This window comes from Lycium barbarum, chromosome 10 (assembly GCF_019175385.1).
Source record: "Lycium barbarum isolate Lr01 chromosome 10, ASM1917538v2, whole genome shotgun sequence".
Classification (NCBI taxonomy): Eukaryota; Viridiplantae; Streptophyta; class Magnoliopsida; order Solanales; family Solanaceae; genus Lycium; species Lycium barbarum.
In genome coordinates this window covers 6,896,441-6,915,980 of record NC_083346.1, presented here as the reverse complement: position 1 = coordinate 6,915,980, position 19,540 = coordinate 6,896,441, and the positions used below count along the sequence as shown (strand labels likewise).

The 19,540-nt window shown below is 34.4% G+C and overlaps 2 protein-coding genes across 2 annotated transcripts; one reads left to right on the top strand and one right to left on the bottom strand.

The window, feature by feature from the left end:
* The first annotated feature begins 5,668 nt into the window (after positions 1-5,668).
* Positions 5,669-6,470, top strand: LOC132615929 (anaphase-promoting complex subunit 11). The gene has a single exon (XM_060330525.1). The coding sequence runs from the start codon at positions 5,872-5,874 to the stop codon at positions 6,124-6,126; it is 255 nt and encodes an 84-aa protein (XP_060186508.1). The 5' UTR covers positions 5,669-5,871; the 3' UTR covers positions 6,127-6,470.
* Positions 6,471-13,988: 7,518 nt separating this feature from the next.
* Positions 13,989-18,778, bottom strand: LOC132613718 (pentatricopeptide repeat-containing protein At4g01570). Its single transcript, XM_060327913.1, has 3 exons — positions 18,412-18,778; positions 15,553-17,755; positions 13,989-14,916 (listed from the first exon to the last, which is right to left on the bottom strand). The coding sequence occupies exons 1-2, from the start codon at positions 18,681-18,683 to the stop codon at positions 15,595-15,597; spliced, it is 2,433 nt and encodes an 810-aa protein (XP_060183896.1). The 5' UTR covers positions 18,684-18,778; the 3' UTR covers positions 13,989-14,916; positions 15,553-15,594.
* Positions 18,779-19,540: the final 762 nt, after the last annotated feature.

Sequence of the window (19,540 nt, the reverse complement as noted above, 5' to 3'; positions counted from 1 at the left end):
TAAAAAATTCACTTAGGTTTGAAAAATCATATGAATTTTCACTAAAGGAATAAAAGATTAATTATAAACTTGTTTGATCAGCTTAATCTTATCAACATCGACCGTTTTTACGCCTTTGTGAATGGAGCGGTGAATAAACAAACATATCATATCAATCAAATAATTTTTAAAATGTTCAGCATGAGAAAACTAATATATATAGAAGCATAATTTAGTCTTATAAAAAAATTAAAATTTTGATCATCAACTTAGAAGTTAGAAGAGTGGATTACACCCGCTATACTTCGTTAATTATAAACTATTAATTTATGTAACATTTTGTATATAAAAACGTTAATTACAATAATGACACTTAAATATGTGGTTCTCTTTTGTAGAAAATGCAGTTTCAACTATTGAATATATACATCAGACATAACTCTTAAAAGATTTTTTTTAAATTACAATAATGGGACCTTTTGAAGAACTACTCTTAATAAGTGGTTTGAGTTTGGCTAAAGGAATCAAGTATATACAAACATGTCAATAATCCTCAACGTGTCCTTTTAAGTTGTATGTCTCGAACTCTTAACGATTAAGGGACATTTTTTGTCTAAATGCTAATGTTATCATATACATACGAATATTCAAACGGCGAGCACATATGAATAGATATAATAGTAAAGAGGAAAATATGAACCTTTTAGGAAAAAACATTTGTGTTTTCATCATTTTCATGTCATTTAGATTTTGGGTCATCTAATTTAGTGAAGAAAAACATCCTCTGGGGGTTTTCCTATTTTTTAGATGACACATACTTTTTTAATGACATGTCTTTATTTTATCGATCATTTAATATAGGTAAAATATATCAAAACACCCTTGAATTATACCCGAAAAGTCGATATCACACTCAAACTATACGAGCGACCTATTATACACCTTAACATCTAAAAACTGAAATTATTTACCCCTGCAAACTGATGACCACTTGCACAATGGGAAGTGTAACCCACTCTCTTGCCATATCAGCGCCACACCAGCACCACATCAGCGCCACCTTGAAATTTCCTAAATTTTAATTTTATATTTATTTCCTTTTCTTTACTCATTTAATTTTTTATTAATTATATTTACACTAATTAATCCCTAATTAACAATTAAAATCCTTCAATAATTATATCTTCTTCATCACCACCACCTCATTTCACTGGAACCACCAATGTGCTACCACCATCGCAATCAATTTCACCACCACCAATCTGCCACCAATTTCACCACAACCAATCCTCCAATAATTATGGACAAATGAATTTGAACAGAGGGAGTATTAGTAATTTTACTACTACTGCTCTATTACATCAGCAGTAGTAGTGCCAGCCCGCTTTCACTCACCCCATTTCTTCTTCATTCCCATTTCACCCCATTTCTTCTTTATTCTCATCCTCCAAATTCATATTTTTTCAATCTCATCCCCACCCCCACTGCTACCTTTCCCCCGCCCTTTCTCCCCCTGCTAATTTCATTATTAAAAAAATAAAAATCCACAATCCAATAGAGTTTGCAGAGATTTAGTAGTAATCCACTTGCTTCTTTTTACTTGATAGATTATGATTTTGATTTGGTATTGGTATTTTGATTTTGGTGGTGGTGGATTTAATGGTAGCTATTGAAATTAGTGGAGGTGGTGGCTATTGAAATCTAGTGTTGTTGATATATATGGTGAAGAAGGTGGAGGGGAAAGGGGGCGGCGTGAGGATGGAGGGGGGGGGGGGGGGGGGGAGGGGGCAGCACGTTGAATGAAAAAGAAAAAGATGAAGAAGAAAGGAAGGAGAAAGGGAGGGTTGGGGTGGGGATTAGAAAACAATATTTTTTTTAATTTAAAAAAGAAAATAATAAATAAATTTTAACTAAAACACGCTCTTCTTTTTTAATTGTTTTTATAATTTATGTCACATCAGCTTGTAGGGTGGTAATAAATTCAGTTTTTAGATGTTCAGGTGTGTAATAGGTCGTCTGTATAGTTTGAGTGTGATATCAACTTTTCGGATATAGTTTAGGAGTGTTTTGATGTATTTTGCCTTTAATATAATATTCGCACTTGAAATCACGTGTTTGATTTATTTATTTTTTGTGTTCATGAGATACATATTACTGTCAAGATGAAGTGTAATTTATCCCTAGCAAAGTAGAAATGTTGAATTGGCGTTTGAGGGTCTATCTATCAACTTGACCTTTTTCTGTATTAGTGTATATATTGACAAATCATGATTTTTATACCGACGTTTTTATGCTTCAAACATTGGATCATAACATTACACCACAATCTATTTGTTTAGTTTAATTCCCTCTTCCTACTTTACCGTCTCTTCATGTGTGTTCAATTTAGGCTTTGAGTGACTATCTTTTTTTTTGATTTTTTATGTGGTGTTTGGTACCCGCATTGAACCCTAACTAATTCGAATTCGCACTGTGTAAGATCTATTAAGGAGAAAAATGTTTTCTAACAGGATTTTTGTCATATCCAATGCTCGAATCCAAAATCTCTAATTAAGAATGGAGGAATCTTGTAGTCTTACCACAACTATTGTTGTTGGTGGCTTAGAATGAGGCTCTGATTTGTTTGCTTTCTTTTCTTTTGACTAAAAATGTTCACTTTTTTCAAACAAAAAGGTCCTATTATGTTCAAAGTAATACATATAGGACCAAAATATGTTGCTGCCATTTTGATTTTTTTTTTTTTGTCTTGATTTCAATTCAATACTAAACAAGTCCGAGCTAATGAAGGCATCATTCATATTTTAAGGTTATATTTTGGTTTGAAAAACTTATGCTTATATCATTTTCACTGAAAATAGAAAAAATGCGTGTTTCTGGCAATTGGAGTCGTAATAGATTGAATATCCTTGCTTTAACTTTTATCTTATGTATAAAGGGACAATCATAGCCAAATAACAGTCGACCATCTAGTTTACAAAATATGTACTCTGTGTACCGGCAGTGTACGGTTTATACTAAATATACATATACTATACATACCTAGACATATAATATACATACCTATACACTACCTGTATAGCCTAAGGGCTTGCTTGGTACAAGGGATAAGAATAAATAATCACGGGATTAAAATTGAGATGAGTTTATCCCAAGTTTGGTTGAGATAAAAACATCGTATAACTAATCTAGGGATTAGTTATCCCGGGATTATAGTGTTATTTTATCTCTGTGGAAGGGTCGAATAACTAATCCGGAATAATTAATTCTAGGATAAGTAATGTTGTGATAACTTGTTTCCTAACCAAACGACCCCCAAGTGTATACAGAGTGTATACTTCGGCCATGTATGGTAAACTAGATGGCCGAAGGTTATATTTATGTAAGTTTCTCCATTTTTTAGCTTTAAATAGATAAAGAAAAGACTCATAAGAAGAACAGACGATTTCATTTAGCCGGTGAAATTGAGTTTCTACTTTTATAAACCTTACTTAATTGATATTCTTAGTGTACTTAGTCAAAATCTCTAGGTGGAGTAGTTTCTAGATGTTACGAGGGGTTTATCTTTGATTTTCATTATTATCTTACATGTTCTTTTTGGAGTTAAACTTTCGAGGTAGTAATTTTTGTCATAGTAGGTCAACATTTCAATGCACCCATAGGGATGTTTGGTTTGAAGATAAGTTATGTTGGGATGAGATTAGTTATTCTGGTATTAATTATTTTTTATTGTTTGGTTTGTTGAATTAAAAATGCATTGCATAATTTCTAAAAAAAAGTTTATTTACAAAATATCTTCCACCTTATTTAGTACAAAGGGTTTGAGGGACTTTAGGGGTATTTTTATCATTTTTATTGTTTTATCCGTGATTAACTAATCCTAATACTATCTTTCCACCATCTGGCGGGGATAACTTATCCCATTATTATTTCTAATCCTGGTATAACTTATCCCAAGGCTAGTAACCAAACAAGGATCAGTAGTAACTATTTTATACTTGTCCAGCATACCAAACCACCCCTTAAGGCTCTAGATTATTAATTCAGTAGTGTTAAAATTCTTTGTGAATATTTTCCTTTGCAGTTTCATGAGGTTTGTTTCTTTTTCTTTTCTTATAAGTGTGTGTGTATCTATATGTTATATATAAACAGACGTGTTTGTGGATTTATAAAACTTGGTGAGTGCATTAGAACCAGTAATAGTGCTCATTGATGCCGGATCCCTTCGCTTTTGTTTCTTCTGTAAACCTGCAAATAGTCAGCTGTTTCATGGCTGAAGTTTTTTTATTTTTTTGTAAGAATACAGATTACTTCTCTTAATTTGATACTAAGAAGAAAATGTAACTGTGGCTTTGTGTTTACGTTGAGATGTAAGGGTAAATGTGTCTTAGTATTGTGACATTTGTCAGCAACACCCAAGAGTGTGACCTAATGGTCAATGAAGTGAGTTAAGAACCGTGAGGTCTCAGGTTCAAATCTTAGCAGAGACAAAAACACTAGGTGATTTATTCATATTTGCCACTCTTTGTACTTTTACAAGTAACATTGTTCTTATCTGTATAAGTTTCAAGACTTGTCGATGTGATCTTCTTTTACTAGTACAGGAGGGGTGGGAGCCATGTTTTTCCTTCGGCCCGCTCTTTGAATCTTTTTATTTTTTTTTCTCTTGGGATAAAGATAGCGTATTCAGAATAAGTACGTTTTTATACACATATATTGACATACATAATACAATTATGGTCCGCAACAAAGTCCGCCTATGATTAGGAAAACTCAAATCTCATGTGCTATTTTATGACATCTTATTTTCTCTTTGTCAAAAATTGCAATAGTAGTGCAGTAATCTAGTTACGTTTACCTCACAAAAAATAAATAAAAAAATAGTAGTCCAGTAATCTATCCTAGAATTTATAGAACAGAGAAAAAGACGTGCCTTCGTAATGGCAGGCTCATGGAGATCCAATTGTACTCATGTAGTATACTTAGTTGTAGAACATCTCATTGAAGATTTCACTGCAATTGCTGTCATTCTAAGTTATTCTTAAGTCTGCCTAAGGCAACACTATAATCATGTTGCAAAGCTGGCCCCAACATTACGGTTATTGAAAAACAGAACACTATGATCATGTTGTAATATCATAAATTCTTTTCTTCATTGGGTACACATAAGAGTAAATGGATTCAAAGGTGAAACATGTAATCGTTAAGGCTCTAAAGGTCGGAGAAATTATCGGGCGAAAGCGACAGTGGTGCTCATACCTGTTAGGCTTGACAATATTATCACCCTTCTTGAGTTTGCAAGAGAATATAGAAGCCCTGCTGAATCAACAACAACAACAACATACGCAGTGTAATTCCACAAGTTGGATCTAGGGAGGGTAAAGTGTACGCAGACCTTACCCCTATCATGCATGGGAGGTAGAGAGGTTGTCCCTCAATCCCTCAAGGCCCCGCTGAATCATTATTATTAATCCATTTCAATGGATGCTAAGCATTTTATAAAGTTGTACGGCTTTACGAAAAGTAAAAGAGGGAGAGGAAAAAAAAAAAAAAACTCAACCTTGTTGATTTAGGTATTCTGGATAAGGTAGAAGTTCTTATGAAAGATGTTGAATTAGTGAACTTTGTTTTAAAGTGATAACAAGAAATTCGTCTTCCGACTTGTTGTTTTTTGTCAATCAGTTTGATATATTTACAATTGCATCAGAGTTCTCACTGAAACCTTGTTTATAGTGGCTTGCACATTTTCTTTTATTGTTGACAATGGAACCCACAACCGCTACCCTTCAGGCAGGTGTTACATTAGGCGTTCAGATTTCAAAGTGAAGAATCCGAATTCTTCTCCCAATCCGAACTAGTTCTTCATGTCATGCGAAGTCGATTGGGGACGTGGCAATGAAAGTGAAGATATTGCAATGGCATGCTGTTTCTTCATGGACATGGGATGCTCAAGACGAAACTTGTGGGATATGTAGGATGGCATTTGATGGTTGTTGTCCTGATGGTAAACTCCCTGGGAATGATTGCCCACTAATCTGGGGTGCTTGTAACTATGCATTTCATCTTCATTGCATCCTAAAGTGGGTAAACTCACAAACGTCTCAACCTCATTGTCCCATATGTCGTCGAGAATGGCAGTTTAAAGAATGAATGAGCTAAAATTAGCTGCACCTTTGTGGCCATTTCGTTGTATTATTCCCAAAAATAGTGAAGAATTCTAGTTTTCTTCTGTTCTGTTTAGGTATTATGTATTGATATATGTGATGCTGCAACATTTTAGAAAGTATAGCTATGCTTATTTGCACAAAAAAAAAAAAAAAAAAAACGCTACCCTTCGGGAGTGCATAGGGTAAACCCCGCTCCAGTGTAATAGCCCACAAACCACACAAGAGAACTGAACCGCATTAGACAAACCTCATGCGACGAGCTAGACTAAGAAAGCTTGCAGGGGTTGCACAGATGTTTTTCAATTCAAATTGTATGCACATTTGGGTCTGGAGATGTGGCTGGCTTTAATTCTTGAGCTGTGCAATTCTAGGGCTTTTCTTCTCATTCCAAATTGATGTTTTCTTGTATGTTTTTTGAGTTGTGTAACCCCATTGTGTATGTATCAGCCTAATTTCTTTATGCTGGTACTGGTAGTGTAACAGGATTTTTACACTTTCAAGTTGCCAACAAGTATATCATACATAGAAAGTAAGAATTGTAATATGGAAACTAAAGCAACTTACCTGATACAACAGGTTAATTTATCCCGATTTCAAGAGCAAGAACGTTTGACAAGCTAGAGATATTGAAATATGTCGTGGAAAGGGACCCAAGAAGGGCCAAGGAAAACATGCTAAAAAGCGCAACAAATAGAGAGAATATTTTCACTGGCGTGCAAGTGGTATCAGCAGCTTTGTGCTGTTTTTATGGGTTACTGTTTGCAATTTGATTGCCTTCTTGTTTATGTTCTTGTAGGATTTCTTTCTGCAATTCAAGCATCTGATTTCAATAGATATAGTCTTTGTTTTCATGCCCTGTTCTGAAGTGTAATATTCCTAATACACATTTCTTAGTATCACGAAAGTGAAACGAGAGGTTGATTGGTTTTGTAGGAACTCTTGGGGGTCGATTGGTTAAAAATTAAAATGAACAAAAGGGCACTGAGAATTATCAATCTTCTTAAGGCTTTGCATCCTTGTGTGCTAGTAATAACTGTTTTTTCTTAATCTCCCTTTTTTTTTTGGAGGATCTATAGCGTTTCCAAACTTTTTCTCCAGCGTGGCTCGAACCTTGGATCTACCAATCGTGGGTGGAGGTGCTTTACCAACTAATGAGTGTAATTTTTATACATTAAAAATGTAAAATAATGTTTAATTTAACTACTAAGTTATCTAAACAGTAAACATATATAAATAACCGTCCACCAAAAGTGTGACTAATAATATGAAAATAAGACAATTTATCTGCTATAACAGGTAAAACTAAATTGATAGTATAAAAAATATTACGTAAACTATTACTAGTATATCTAGTGAAATTTCTCTCTGATAACTCTGTTCAGACTCTTTTTATTTTTTATTTTTTTTATAGCGAAATGCTATAATATAACATAATATGAAAAATCGGTTTCAAAGAAAACTTGACAGCTATATTAAAATGTCATTATAAGGAATGATTGTTATGGAGATCTCCGATTGTATATGTTAAATCTGAAACTAACATACACTTTTTATTTTGAAAAGAATGTTTTGTCGAAAGTATTTTTCAAAAAAGTACTTTTAAAGAGTAGCAATTTGGATAAATACTTAATCGTGCCGAATAATTACACCTAACTAAACAATTAACCTTAAGAATCAACAAATTTAAGTGAAACATATGTTTTACGTACATTCATTGGCTTAGTGCAAAAACACCTGGTGTAGTTAAAAACTTTTATCAATATTACATCATCGATTTGTACTTGGCTTCCGGAGAAATTAGTTTTTTCAACATCTAAAACCACAGCTTAAGCCATTACTTAAAAAACACTTTTTTCCCTTAAAATCTGGTCGAACACATCAGCTCTCTAAGATGACTAATTTTTGCTTCTCAGAAGCTTGACGAAAAGGGCTATTACCAAAGTCACTCCCTAATCTCCATTTTTCTTTCTTTTGGTTAATCTCTTTCGTTATATGATTTGAAGTAAAAGCTGGTGAAATGGGCAGTCAAGATGGAATAGAGACAGTATTAACAAATTTCCAAAGATTATATCAAGTTCTGCAATTGTTAAACATATATAATTATATAGTTTGTCACGTCTAGAACAAAAAATTGCGCGGATTGTCATTCTAAGAGACTAGTAACATTAGTAGATTGAGGTAGCACCGCAAATTTTGTTTTGTTCTGCTTTATTTTTAGTTTTTTTAGTTACTTAATACGCGTTATTATTGAAAAACCAGTACCTAATTTATACTAATATAGAATTATGACAATCAAACTCCAACTCTAATCTCTTTATTTTATTGTTACCTAAACCACGGCTTTAATGAACACGTTCCACGAGGCTCCTTGATTGATATTATGCCGTTAAAATTGGTTCTATCTACCATTCAAAAGATTAAAATTCGCTAGGAAATTCATTGTTAAATGTTAAATTGCTCGTAGCTAGCATTTTTTAAATAATTTATTGCTAATTCATTAATTATTGACGGACTTTAACATTTAGTTGCTGTTAAAATTGATTTATCAACCACTACAAAAACTGAAACCAGTAATGAACTTTATCGCGAATCTGTTGCTCAAACAACTCGTAAATAATATAATTTTTTTAATTAATATATAGCTATTCCGTTGTTCAACGATGCAACAACTGAATATATCCGTCGCTAGTTCCTACTTTTTTTTAATAGTGAACATTAATTGATCAAAGACGCTGTTAAATATGGTTCATCAACTACTAAAAAAAAAAAAAAATGGAACTAGCTAGTTATGAACTATCGGTAAAATAATTTGTCCTTAATATATATATATATACATTTTTTTTTGTGAACATTAATTGATTATGATCAGTGACTTTGGCTTTTTCTAGGAAGCATCTTCTAGACGTTAAAATTAATAGCATATCTTCTAGACAACAACGATATTGGCCAATCTTAGTACTTCATCCATTTCCACAATTCCCACCGTTGCTGCCTTCCTCCACATTACTCTTCTGACCTCTTTCGTTAATTCCCCTCAGTCTTCTTCTAGTAACCCTATCTCAGTTTCTAGTTTCAACCTTCTAGGTCATGTGATGACTGGGGATGAGGTATTGAAAAAATAAATATGAAAAATATTGCTTTGTTTTGTACAGTATTTGGGTGGCTATATAAGAAAAAGTAATCTCTGCATAATAAGTTACATAGGAGAATTTAATTTATATATATATATATATATATATATATATATATATATATTAGTTTATGCAGGATAGAATGTGAAACTATATAAATTAGTATCAAGACAAAAATAAAAAAGCATTAAAGAAAAAATGCTCTTGCACTCGAGGATGTGACCTAGTAATCACTGAAATGGATTAAGAGCCACAGAGTTTTCACAATTCAAATTCTGATGGAGAAAAAGACCACTCGGTCGAAGTTGAGACACTGAGTGCAGCTCTAATGGACATAGTTACTTGATACTTGTGCTAATGAGGATAGCAAGTACCACATCAGATTAGTCGAGATGTGCGTAAACTGAGCAACACAATTATAAAAAGAGAATACTTTTAAAACAAGTTCCCACATAATATTAATCATGTTAGTATTCACCCACTACAAGAGAATATAGAAATGACAATAAAAAATTTAATATTTGGCAATAACTTAGTTTTATTATTGACAAATGAACTTTTTTGTTGTCAAAGAATTTAATTTTATTGCCATAATATTGATTATTGTTACAAAAAATACTTTTGGCAAAAAAAAAAAATTGTTGCACATTGTTGCAATTACAGCCGTTGGGAAAGTCTATGTAATAATTTTTTTTATTTTGTTGCCAAAAGTATTTTTTACAACAATAATCAATTTATGACAAAAAAAAAAAAAATGTTGCCAAATATATTTTTTCTTGTAGTGACCATATAACAATTCCTACATTAATAATTAGGCGTAACGATCTCGTTATTATATTATTGCAAACAATCCCTACTACTGTCGTAACTAGCATGTGAACCCCTTATATTTTCTACTGGAAAAAAAAAATCCTTATTTTCTTCCCTTCTAGTGTTTCTTTCTATCTAGAAGCCGTTCCACCTAAGTTACATTCTTTAAGATAAAAATGACCAGACACCCTATTTTTGAGATTGTATATATACTACTATTGCAGTAACATCACTTCTCCACATCATATTATCCTTTATATTATATTTATTTCATTTGAAAGCTTACTGATTATGGAGAAAAAAGAAACCAAGTTTTTCAAACACAAGAACAAAACTCAAAAACAAAGAGTAGTAGAAGAAGAAGAAGAAGAAGAAGAAATAGAAAATTTAGAAACAATTTCTTTAGCTGACCTTCAAATGATAGAGGGAAATGAGAGCCCCAGAGTTTCCTCTTCACCACAAGAATTTTTCGAGTTCTTCAATGAATCTTCTGATTCTGAAAATTATAGTAATACATTTTCAAATATAATTTTCTGCGGAAAAACCATCAGCCATGATAATGATATCGACGAGAGGGAATTACAAGAAGAGCAGTTGCATGAGAACATGTTATTTCGTTTCAATTCGTTTCACCGGCCCGCTATAGGCCCGATGAACCAAAAGCGGGCCAACTCAGCCCGCTTCTATAGTTCGCCAAATTTGACGAGTGTTAATATTACTGGACTTACATCCATGTCAGCGAAGTCTCGAAACAAAATGTTCATGTTTGGGCCTGTGAAGTTCAAGCCCGAAATGGAGCTAAGCGCAATTAAACAAAGACAGGGTCGTCTTTCCAACTCATTTAACCGGCCCCTTATAGGGCCGATGAGCCAAAAGCGGGCCAACTCGGCCCGATATCACAGTTCACCAATGAACTTCACAGGCCCGATTGTTACTGGACTTACATCCATGTCAGCCAGGTCTCGAAAAAGAATGTCCATGCTCGAGCCTGTGAAATTCAAGCCCGAAATGGAGCTAAGTGCAATCAAGCAAAGACAGGGCCGTTGTTGTACTAGGTTGCCGGCGGTGGTTCACGGCGGAGACACGACAGCGATTGTGAAGAGCGGTCAGAAGAAGAATAAGGGTGGGCCCACTGGGAAATTCACTGAGTTGAGGTGGAGGCCCCACTTCGTTAACGTGTTAGCCAAGTCATTGAGTTGTTTTTCCATGCGCAAACATTGCATGGCGGCGTTGCCATAACATTTGACAATTAGAGCAACTTTGTACATAAAAGAAAGAATCTTCCTTTGGATAGTATGTTGTTATAATTGGAAAAATGAGTACTGAAATCTTTAATTTCTTAATTTATTATGTTCAATGCTATGTAATCATCTGTATCTGTTGAGTTAGAATTTTGAGTTTACGGATTCTAAAGTCTAGAAAAGACAGTTTATTGAATTTTGGATTAATTATTTATACATACAATATAAGCTTTTTAGCCCAAATACAATATTTGGACCAAAACTATTATCCGCCCCCAGCGTAGAATAACATTGAATGTACAAAACTGGCGAATAGTTTCTCTTTGGATTTGCTCTCCTACCGACAGTTTAATAAATAAGAGACTTGGGAGCGAGTCGGTTATTCAATTGCTTCAATTTGAATTATCCAAAAAATACAATGATTTGATCCCTTTGAATTTTATATTCGAAGTAGTGATAAAAATGTAAATCTATAGCTGCAGAAGTAAGAACAATAATGACGTCGGAACACATATTGTTGATTGAACTCCAAATGACATTTGAAAGTCAAAACTAATTGAATATAAATTTCTCTTATAAAAGAATTAAAGTTTAGTAATAAGATCATTATTTCACTTGAGATACCTCATCAAACCAATTATTTTGGCTTCAAATTTTCTATTTGGAATAATGGGCAACGCTATAAAACAATCATTGATATTCGAAAAGGTTTTGCGTTTGATACATATCCCGCCAATGCGACCTATAGCCTGTTTGGCCAAACTTCTAAAATCGGTTTATTTTAATTTTTTTTTTTTAAAAGTACTTTTCAAAAAAACACTTTTAGCGAAAAACAATTGGTGTTTGGCCAATTCATTAAAAAAGTACTTTTGAGCAGCAATTAGTGTTTGACCAAACTTTTAAAAAGTGCTTCTATTTGTATTTTTCTCAAAAGTACTTTTCAAAAAAGTACTTTTTGGCAAAAGCTGTTTTTTTAGCTTCTGAAAAACTGCTTCTGTTATTTCCCAGAAGCACTTATTTTCTCCCAAAAGCTTGGCCAAACACCTCACTTTTTTTCAAATAAGCACTTATTGAAAAAATAAGTACTTTTGGGGGAAAAATAAGATTGGCCAAACAGGCTATACTAGCTTGATCTTCAACATCATGATCTAAAATAATTCTTTGACCCCCTTAATTATATAACTAATAACTCGTTAACACCCAAATAATTAACCAGGTTCTAATGTTGCATTATTGAATGTCATCTTGCCCTGAATATTACTAAAGAAGAAACATGAAATACTTCGGGGTGTGTGTTTTGTATGGAAGAAAACTTTTAGCTTGTGTTCGCCCATGTTTTGAAGAATATTTTTTGGTGGAATTTTTTAAATTAAAAATAAGAAAATATTTTTTATGGTGGAAAAAACAGTGAAAACAAATTCCATAATTAATTGTCATTCCATGCTGATTGATCATGCTTGGATCTAATATATACAGTTTCACAATAATATTTTCTATTTACTAATTATCAAACACCAGAAAATAAATAACAAACCTGCTTATTTTTTAAAAAAAACATTTTCCTTCGTATCAAACAACCCTTAAAACCTAAAACTGTCAGCTGAGAACCATAAGTCCCCGTAATAACAATCTGTTTTATATCACTATAATAGTAGCTTTTGGGTAGGATTTAGAATAATCTTTCAATCCAATGGCGATTAGCCTAATTCTTCCACCATTGCCATTTCACTTTTCACACACACACACAAAAAACAAAAGTAGAGGTAATCGCTAGAGAATTAGAGGAGTTTGGTTCTTTTGTTACTTGACTTTTGATTCTATGCTATTTTTAGATTGACCAATCTCCTTTAGGGGCATGCCAATTTGGAAAATACTCGAGTTAAACGCATCAAAACCCTTCTAGAATCAGTGAAGTTGACCAAGTGGTTTCATTTAAATCTCTAACAAAGATGACAAAGCAGTCTAGTTTAACAGCGTGATCGGGAGGACGAAAATTACTTCCATGAAAAATGTTTTGCTTAAATAGAAAAATATTTTTCCTAGAAATGTTTCAACCTGCCAATAGGTGAAAAATATTTTTGCTAGAAATGTTTTTAACCTGCCAATCGAAAAATGTATTTTCTTGAAGGGATGAAAATGTCTTCCTTCACCAGCAAGGATTGTAGTGGAGTGGCAAGTACTCTTCATCCTTAACCAAATGTCTCGGGTTCGAGCTCCCCTGGTACGGAGTCGCCCTTGTTAGGGAGAGCTTTGCCCCCTGGCGCGGGACTTCCCGGCGCGAATCCGATTTAGTCAGGCCTTAATGCGGGTACCGGACACCGGGTGAAAAATAAAAAAAAATAAAATGTCTTCCTTCACCTTAAATTTTTTTTTTTTAATTCTATTACATAGGGGTTAGGGAAGGGGATTACAACGTGGAGACTCGAACCTTCACCAACAAGGTGAAAGTTAGATAGTCAACCAACTGAGCTACAAGATCCCTACATGCATGTCTTCCTTCACCTAAATCTGCCACTACAAACAAGAGGGGTGAGGGGACCCTCGGAGGTTGCATTACAGCTAAAAATGGCAAGGGAAATGGCATACTCAAGAACTAGAATAGGAAATGTTCTATCATAAAGCACAAGTAGCTCAATTGAAAAGAATGAATAATATAATCCAACTCTCAGGAAAACCGCAAGTAGCTCAATTGAAAAGAATGAATAATATAATCCAACTCTCAGGAAAACCGCAAGTAGCTCAATTGAAAAGAATGAATAATATAATCCAACTCTCAGGAAAACTATGGTAGAAATAGGACGCAATTCAATACATGCGTTGTATGGTACAACAAATTAAAACATTCAACCAATTGTTCATATCAGGCGGCGATCAACCAGCTGATATATACCTCCATAATTTTGTACTTCCACTTCCTCGCGCTTTGATATATGCACATCTGCTTCGCCTTTGCTTTGACCTTCTTCAATTTCACATCTTCATTGAATGCCTTATCTCTTCGAGAAGAGCCATACCTACTTCTGCATGAGAGTACCAATGTTCTCCCCACAAGTCCCACCAACACAGTAACCATATAACTTTGATCACCGGCATATATGCAGAAGTCACTAACTACTTCAGAAAAATAGTCAATTAATTAGCGCTTCTCAAAACAAAGTCACTTAGCGTTAGTTGCCACCGTTAGGAATTGAACCCTGGCCTCCTATGATTTTCATCCCACTTATTGACAGCTAGGTGTCTTGACCTTCTTATTCTTTGTAGTATATAATACTCCATATGAGGGTCAATCCACACGTATTTGCTGCCAACAGACGTAGTTTTCTATTATGTTGTGACATCTCAAACTTAGCCAGTCAGCAGCTCATTGTCCATGAGCACCAAACATACACTTCCGTTTCAAAGCCATCCAACGAAGATGAGAAACAGCCACTGTGAGAGCTCAGTTCTGTGCCATCAGCAAGTTTCTTCAGATGATGTTCTTCTGCTTCTTTGTGGCTTCAATTTAATGGTTTTGGACAACCCTCTGAATTAACTTTTGCTATGAATTCTAGACACTCCAAGTTCTATGAATTCAACGTCTTCTTGAGCCTCCTAAAACACAAGAATTTGTTCAAATGAAAATGTCAAGACATAGAGCTTAAAGAACGTAAGAGGCATAAATTTTGAAATGCAGAATATGGACAATATCAGGCAGAGCTCATCCATTAGAGAACAATGATATTTTCAGTTTCTTGAATATAAACCATAGGTTATGCAAGTCTATCTAACTAATCCAGCAAAATGAGAATTATATCTCTGACATAATTTGTATTCAACTTAGAAATATATACTCTAGTGTTAGAAGGTCAGAATGCGCTACCAATGAGCATTTAAATACTCAACTTCTTCAAAAGTGGCCGTGATGTATCAGAAACATGTGTGCCTGTACAAAGCCATAGATAAAACATAAAATAACAAGATCATTGGCAAACAGTGATTCAAACTTCGAATCTCCAGTCTGTGCATTAAAAGAAAATCAAACCAGATCTTGTTGTTTGTTGAAAATCTATCCGCTTTTACATTCATTAAGAGAGAAAAAAAAACACTGTATTCAGAATACCAGCCATATGAATTTCCCACTACTTTTTCTTAAAAGATTGCCCAGTGTAAACTCTTTAAACAACTCTTTAAACAATGTTGAATAACATGCAAATGCTGAATTGCACTATTTTATGGAAGACATCATACCTGGACGGCTGGACTCACTCCTCTGAAGTTTAAAGCTCCTTCTCATAAAGGGTTATCTACTTTTGGGCGTTTTATGGATGCCTTCTCGTATCTCAGCTTTTCAATCTCTTTCTCCAGAAAGTCCAAAGTTGTGTCAGTGACATGGTTCGGGGCACACCCTGCTTCCAACATCATCCTTAAAAACTTGTAAGATTGCTTAAGCTGACCTGCCTTGGTATGAACTTCGATTAATGTATTGTAAGTGACAACATCTGGATTTATTCCACTATCTTTCATCTGCTGGAAAAGCTTGTTTACTTCCTCAATTCTGCCAGCCTTACCGAGGGCATTAATCAAGGTGTTATACATTACAATGTCAAGGTAACCCCCCTGCTTCATCAGTTTGTCCAGTACGGCACCAGCAAGATCAGCCCTTCCCATCTTTCCCAAGCCTTGGATTATGACATTGTACGTTGCTACATCAGAAGGGCAAACCTTCTCACCCATTTCCTGTAAAATTCCCCATGCCTCATTGAAATATCCCTTCTTGACGAATGAACTCATCATAGAATTGTAAGTGTAACTAACAGGGTCAGCGCCCATGTCGGTGAAAATTTCAAATAATTTACAAGCCATGCTCAATTTTCCTTTGGCCAAAAATATCGACAAGAAGGTATTCACCATGTCAATATCAAAAGAATTTGCACCTTTAGTGTCTACTCTTTTTCCTCCGGTAAGAGAGAATGTCCTTTTAGCATTACTTTGGGAGCTAACTTTATTAGCCAGCATGTCCATATATGGCGATGATGACCACAGATCACTTTCCTGAGAGTCCATCTCAGCATCCTCTGCTCCAAAGGCAGTATCAGTCTCAGCGTCTGTTAAATTTTCTAGGCTTAGAATATCACCAAAGTTCCCGTTGGATGGGAAAATGGGTGTAAAATCCTTTTCTCTGCTCTGTGGAGCTTTCATTGTTGCCTCCATGCTGTCTTTCCACCTGATAATAATTGGAACTAAATTGCTATCCCTAATGTGCTTCATAAGCCTCTCTGTATAATCCCAATGTCCCTCCCTGTAGATTGCAATCAAAAGAGAAGTTATGGTAACCAAATCAACCGTAAACCCTCTAGCTTCCATCTCTTCCACCAACTTCAGTGCTTCGTCAAGCCTACCTTCCCGACAAAGATGCAAAATGACAATGCTATAAGTAACCCCATCCACAAAATTATTACTTTTCTTCTTCAAATCACAAAATAGGGTATAAGCAGCCAAAGCCCTGCCATTCTTGAACAATCCATCAATAAGAATATTATAGGTCCAACAACTGGCTCGGACACCATCATCTTCAATCATTTTCTGGAATAAATTGCATGCATCTGTCAACTTTCTTGCCTTGAGCAATCCATCTAAGAGGGAGTTATAAACAATGGTATCCGGACGTATGCCATTGTACTGCATCTCACTGAACACTTTTATCGCATCGTTTATCAGGTAAGCCTTAGAGCAACCTTGTATAACAATTCGGTAAGTATAAGCATCAGGTTCCAACCCTGAAGATCCCTTTAATTCCTCCCACACAACAAAAGCATCCTTAACCTTCCCGAGCAAGCAAAGCACATGAATCAAGCTATTATAAGTGCACAAGTCGGGACTAAACCAACCTTCCCTTTCCTTCATTTCTTTAAAAAGACTCAAAGAACTAGACAAATCGCCCCAACATCCGAACGTGTGAATGCATATGTTATATCCCCATCTATCCAACGGAAATACACCCTTTCCCCTAAGCTTATCAAAAACTAGTTTAAATTCAGCTCTCATATTAGCCCTCTTAAGACCAACAAGCAACTCATTACACGCAACAGCACTACTAATCCCAATGCTATTCTCATCATTAGTTTCCAGCAGTTTAAGGAAAATTGACAAAGCTAAATTAACTTGATCTTTTTGTACAAGAGCAATAAGTACAGAATTATACACATCAGGACTTAAACAGCTAGAATTATCCAAATCTCTCTCCACAAATTCCAAAATCTCTAGGGCGCAATCGAAATTACCGGTTCGAGTAAACGAATCGAGTAGTAATTTAAATGTGGACGAATTAAGCAACACTTCGTCATCCTTCATGGAGTTTAGCAGTAGAAAAATATCGTCGCGGTGATTATGACTATAGCAAATGGATCTGAATATCTGAGAATAAGTTTCAGCTGAGTGTTTGAAATTGGACCTGAGAGAACACCAAGGGTTGAACTATTTTAGTGTTTCACATATACCACCTAATTGAAATAGTCCTTAATGTATGGGAAAAAAAATGATTAATCTAGTCCTTCATATGCACTACCACATAATCGAAATAGTCCTTAATGCATGAAAAAAGTGATCATTTATTCCTAAACCTTAACGGGTCATTTGGTATGCTGGACAAGCATAAATAGCCCTGGGATAACAAATTAGTATTGCTTTATCCTCCCGGGATAACTTATACCAAGATTATAAATAGTACCGGACAAATGGTAGAATAATAGTACCAGGATTAGTTATCGCCGGATAAAACAATGAAAATGACAAAAGTACCCATGAGGTCCCTCACACATTATTCTACTCTGTCGGTCCCAATTGAAGTGTCTTACTTTCCTTTTTCGTCCTTCATTCTATATTTAGTAAGTTGACAATTCAAAGATCCTCAGATTTAAAAGACATTTTAGTACATTATACACATCTTTAATTTATGACCCAAGATTAAAAAGCCTCCGTGCCTGGTCAAAACAACACCCTCTAACATGTTATTTTTAATACAACAGACCAAATAATCAATAAGAGACAATATCAGGATAACTAATCCCAGCATAACCAAACGACTCTCAAAAGTATTTGAAATAGGACCTGAGAGAACACCATTTGAAGAAGTCCAATTTGGTAGCAGCGTCCAAATTGTTGCGACGGAGAATTTGAAGGACTAGGTTTTCCGATAAAGGAATTGAATCATCTAGGTTACGTGTTCCACCTGGCTCTATTAATGCTTTTGTAATCGAAGCTAAGACCAGTAAGTTTCCGACCTTATTTGCCGGTGAGTTCTTGCCGATGACGGAGCTTTCTTTGTGCTTTTGCCGCCATAGTAACCGTAACGGAAAACAAGGTTTTCGATTAAATTGCATTTCGCCGGAAAAACCAAACTTACATTTTTATGTTTTTAGGGGTCATTTGTTTGAAGATTAGTTATTATACTAGTGTAAGATTCCGCGCTTTGCGCGGTGCAGAACGAAAGTTGAATATTAAAGTCATAAATATTTAACTCAATCTTTACTAATAGAACATCTTTTTAGAATTCTATATAGAACATCTTTTTAGAATTCTATCATTTTTTTCATGATTCTTTAATTTCCTATATATAGTTTATTTGATAAAAATTACACGTTAAATATGAAAACGCATTTAAATCAGTAAGTATGAACCTGAATAAGGAAAAAAGGAAATAAAAAGAATAATGAGAAGGAGAAAAAATGGTACTTTCTCCATTTCAATTTGTTTGACTCAATACAAAGTTTTAAAAGAAACGAATCTTTTTAAAATTTGTGATCTTAAATATACTATACTATTTGTGTGTCTATAAGACTTTTGATGCTTGTGATCTTAAAATGTAATATTTATATGATTATAAAAGTTTTTCAGTAATAATAGAATGGACTAAAAGTAAAATAGTACCAACAAAAATGAAACAGAGAGAATAAGCAGTTCCTGCTTTTTTCTTCTTCCTCTAAAGCCTTATTCATAGTACTACGAATTGTGACACTTATGCTTTATTAAGATTAAGGAAAATTGTATTTCTTTCAAATAAAACTTACAGAAAAAATACATGATAGATGAAAATTAATAGACAAAGAAAACAAATGAAAATAAGAGAGTACGACGAAATTGTCTTGCAAACTCTCTGATTAATTGATTATAGAGAAGCTATGTGAAATTATGAGAACAGAGGAGGCATAAATGTTTGAAACTCATACTATATGTAATA

Coding starts and splice junctions, on each gene's coding strand:
- LOC132615929 (XM_060330525.1), top strand. CDS start 5,872: ATGAAAGTGAAGATATTGCAATGGCATGCTGTTTCTTCATGGACATGG.
- LOC132613718 (XM_060327913.1), bottom strand. CDS start 18,683: ATGCAATTTAATCGAAAACCTTGTTTTCCGTTACGGTTACTATGGCGG. Junction 17,756..18,411: donor TTCAAATGGTGTTCTCTCAG/GTCCTATTTCAA, acceptor GTGTTCTCTCAG/GTCCAATTTCAAACACTCAG.